The sequence below is a fragment of the Vigna unguiculata genome, chromosome 3 (genome assembly GCF_004118075.2).
Source record: "Vigna unguiculata cultivar IT97K-499-35 chromosome 3, ASM411807v1, whole genome shotgun sequence".
Lineage (NCBI taxonomy): Eukaryota > Viridiplantae > Streptophyta > Magnoliopsida > Fabales > Fabaceae > Vigna > Vigna unguiculata.
This window is the reverse complement of record NC_040281.1, coordinates 36,823,690-36,828,071: the sequence shown is the minus strand read 5'-3', so window position 1 is coordinate 36,828,071 and position 4,382 is coordinate 36,823,690. Positions and strand designations below refer to the sequence as shown.

The window sequence follows — 4,382 nt, the reverse complement described above, 5'->3', positions numbered from 1 at the left end:
TCTATAATAAATCTACATACATAAAATAAAAATTAATGCAACAATAATATTAAAAAATCAAATACAATTAGTCCAATTTCATAAATAACAATAAATATAATTTTATTTCGTAATTTTACAAATATTATTATAAAAATTCAATTAAAAAAAGAAATAGGCCAAAAAAACTAAAAAAATAGTCTAAGATAAAAATTATAATTGCAAATAAAAAAATACAAGCAATTACATACATACAATGAAAAGAGATAACAAGCAAAATAATCTCAAAACGATGCAAATGGGGATGAAAACGTATAATATTCGGTTGAAAACGCCTAAAATCAATCCACAATCAAATACCAACTAGTTTGGTGGTGAAAAATGTTCGAAACTCACCTAGAGGAGGTCGGAATAATGGTCACCGATGGGAAGGATCGCGAAACACTGCAAATGAGGATGAAAACGGAAAATATTCGGTTCAAAATGCCTAAAATCAATCCATAATCAAATTCCAACAAGTTTGGTGGTGAAAAACGTTCAAAAATTACCTGGAGGTGCTCAGAATGGTGGTTGCCGCCGAAGAAGCTTCGCGAAAAATTGGTGGCGCGACGAAACAATTAGGGTTTATGCGTTTCGCGTAGAGAAAACCCAAAAATTGACGTTGGGGCTGCGTGGTCAGACGTTACTTAACGTCGGTGCAGAGGACGTCAGACGTTAAATTAAGTCGGGGGCAGAGAGCTCAGATGTTAAATTTTACATAACATCGGGGTACTGTGGGTCAGACGTTAAATTACGTCTGTGTTGAAATGGGCAGACATTAAAAAAGTCAAATAAATTACAAAAATGCCACCGGTCATTTTTAACGTGGGACTTTTTCTAGATAGACGTTATATGGGTGACGTTATAGGACTTTTTTGTGTTAGTGGGTTTTGGTGTAAAAGTAGTGTCAAAGATCTTATATATGTAAGACTAATATCATATAACTATATAGAACCACAATCTCTTAATAACTATAACAACAACCTATATATGTGAAAATTATATATAAACCCAACACGTTTATGCTTACAATAGAAAGCTAACACGTTTTTATACAGATTACACCTAACATAGTGACAAATGTCTTAACAGTTACATTAATATTTAGAAATCTCATGTCATTGAGTACTATTCTTTCATCGGTGTCAGTTTCTAATGTGGAAAAGATTAAAATTTATAGCTCCCTTTAACCTATATTTAATAGACTGATTACATATTGAAACTAAAGAAACCGACATAATCTATTTTATCATCTTTTCACCTTTTATAGTATATGAAAAGAAACTTATATTTTTAAAATTTTATTTGTTTTTGAATAAATTGTAGGTTGTTAATATTTGTTATGACTTAACCTAATCGCACCTCAATATATACAAAGTTATACATATTTACATTTAGAAAATTTTCCACTTAACAAGTTTGAGGAAATTAAGAGTTCTAGTAATTAAGGAGAGCAAATTTCCAATGCTAATATTTAGCAGCTGTCTTATCTTAGTTTCTAAATTACTCACGGATGACTTTGTCTATGAAATAAATAAAAACAATAGAAAAAACTTTTGCAAAATGTTTGTGCTTCAAAGTACCAAATTTTAATTGATTTATTGGAGTTTTTTTTAATCAGTAATGCATTTTAGCTATTAGTTATGACTTGTTATTTTACTGAAAAATAAATCTGTCAATAATATTGAATTAGTTAGAAATAAAAAAAAAAAGCCAGGATATAATAATATTTGCAAATAATGTAATAGTAAAATAGTTAAGAGGTGTAATATTATAATATTCAGTATGGTCCATGGATGCACTCAACAATCACACACACCCCACGCGTCCCAAAGTAATACCATCACTCACCTCTCACAAAGATTTACGACCACCATGTTGCCAAACATGCGTATATATCTTTACTCCCTCTGCAGTGTGAAATGCAGTTTTAACTCATAATCACAAGGTTCTTAATCAAACACAAATTTAATAATGCCTTCAGAAGTTGATGAATTTCCTGATTATTTCAATAATTCAGAAACTCTTTCATTAGTATTTGAAGCAAAGAAAACAAAAATATGATCATAATATATCATTTTTGAATTATAATAAATAATGACTTTTCAACTTTTGCAAAACCCAATGGTCACATAAGACTTATATATAGCAGCTGGTGCAAGCCTCAAATGGTGACAGATAACAAAATGGAAATAGCTAGTCCAATGCTCCACCACATCTTTTTCCCTTGCATATGGTACCCTGCTGCACTATTCTGTAAAACAAAACAAAAAACATAATATTTAGTAAAAGCTTATAAGATTTTATACAAAAAACTAAAATTTTTAAATTTAACCAACAAAAACAACATATTTAAAATGTGTGCAATTTATTCTTAATGAAAGCTATTATTAAAGGAGAACAACAGACTGTTCACGTGGGTATAGTGTTGTATTAACAAGGTTTGTGAGAAGTTAATGCATAATAATGTAGTTTAAGTTGAGGGATTACCGCAAAGGGAGGTGGTGATTTCAAAAGAGCAGATGGTGGTGGTAAAACCTTGGCGATTGGTAATTTTGCAGGAGCTAACGATGATGGTTTAACTCGTGGAGTTGGTAGTTTCACCGGAGGAGTTGTTGGAGCTGCAACTACGGGATCAGGGAATGTAAAAGGATCAGATATTGGAAATGCAATCACTGGAACTGGCGATTCAAGAGGAGCAAATGTCGGAGATATGGCTTCAGGAACCGGTAATTTCACCGGAGCAAGTGCTGGAGATATAATCTTTGGAACCGGTAATTTTACAGGAGCAGATATTGGAGATGTAACCTTAGGAACAGGTGATTTCGCAGGAACAGATGTTGGAGATGTAGCCTTGGGAACAGGTGGCTTCACAGGAACAGATGTTGGAGATGTAGCCTTGGGAAGTGGTGGTTTTACTGGAGCAGATTTTGGAGAAACAGGCTTAGGAACAGGTGTTTTAACAGGAGCAGATGTTGGAGATGTAGTCTTTGGATGTGGTGATTTAACAGGAGAAGATGTTGGAGATGAAGTCTTAGGAAATGGTGTTTTAGCAGGAGCAGATGTTGGTGATGAAGTCTTAGGAAGTGGTGTTTTTACAGGAGCAGATGTTGGAGATGTAGTTTTTGGATGTGGTGAGTTAACAGGAGAAGATGTTGGAGATGTGGTCTTAGGAAGTGGTGTTTTAGCAGGAGCAGATGTTGGAGATGTAGTCCTTGGAACTGGTGTTTTGACAGGAGCAGATGTGGGAGATGTAGCCCTAGGAAGTGGTGATTTAACAGGAACGGATGATGTTGGAGATACAACAACCTTAGGAAGTGGTGATTCTGCCACAATGGTTGGTTTAGTGGGGGAAGATGGTACTGTTATTGGTACAGTGGGGGTTGAAGTTGGCAATTTTGATGGTGCATGTTCTTGTGCCTGGGCACTTAAACAAAGAGTGGCCAAAGCAAGTGCCCAGAACATTGGAGCCATTGTTGGATATGATTTGGTACAAAGATTTAGGTTGTTGATTATTTATATATGAATTATGGTTGAGACTCAGATGTTAATGAGAATGCAATTTTACCTGTCATATCTACATGTGACCTAGGTCTCGTGTTCTGTTGATATCTGATGAACCAACACACCACGGTGATGTTTTCTCCTCACTACAAACTCACCTCAAAACGACCCCTCAACATATTTGGAAATAATTGTTGCTTATCTCTTTTTTTTTTTTCGTATTTTGTTGAAAGTCCTGCGTTAAATAGAGAGAACACAATTTCACAAATATATAAATAAGGTACAAACCCCACTTTACAAGTCAGTTTTGTGAGGTTGAGTTAGGTTTAAAACTTACTTCTATAGTATCTGAGTCATTGTTTAAAAAAAAAGTTTATCCTTGCATATTCTGTTCCACCCGCTATCGGATCGCGCTAACAGACCTTCCACACACGAGATGTATAACCTCACTTTCCAATCCAGTTTTTTGGTTTTTAGTTAGGTTTAAAATCCACCTCTAAAAATATTCTTTTTAAAATATTTTAGTTTTGAAAAAATGTATTTTTTTTAGATGGATATTTTAATGTTAAAATGATGGTACATCTATTTGACTCTTTTTCTATTGCAAACATATTAATTGTTGTTCGTTCCAAATTATTTATGTTTAAGATTTTTAAACATAGATTGGGCATAACAGTAAACGTACGATTTTTTATTTTTTTATAAAATTTTAATAAAATAGTCTTATTTTCATACATTACATTTTCTTTTATCATTCTCTCATAACTACTTCGTGATCAAGATTCATTATGATTGAGGTGAGGGCAGATTAGGAAAAGAATAATTGATAGAGCAGTATTTATTTTTAACAAATTATAAAT

At 33.2% G+C, this 4,382-nt stretch overlaps 1 protein-coding gene across 1 annotated transcript; it reads right to left on the bottom strand.

Annotated features, from left to right (window-relative positions):
• Nucleotides 1-2,079: 2,079 nt before the first annotated feature.
• LOC114177019 (extensin-like) lies at nucleotides 2,080-3,495 on the bottom strand. The gene is made up of 2 exons (XM_028062240.1): nucleotides 2,509-3,495; nucleotides 2,080-2,272 (listed from the first exon to the last, which is right to left on the bottom strand). The coding sequence occupies exons 1-2, from the start codon at nucleotides 3,490-3,492 to the stop codon at nucleotides 2,183-2,185; spliced, it is 1,074 nt and encodes a 357-aa protein (XP_027918041.1). The 5' UTR covers nucleotides 3,493-3,495; the 3' UTR covers nucleotides 2,080-2,182.
• Nucleotides 3,496-4,382: the final 887 nt, after the last annotated feature.

Excerpts from the sequence above, each read along its gene's own strand:
- LOC114177019 (XM_028062240.1), bottom strand. The coding sequence starts at position 3,492 with ATGGCTCCAATGTTCTGGGCACTTGCTTTGGCCACTCTTTGTTTAAGT. Across the intron at positions 2,273-2,508 it reads AATCACCACCTCCCTTTGCG|AATAGTGCAGCAGGGTACCA; the intron begins GTAATCCCTCAA and ends TTTGTTTTACAG.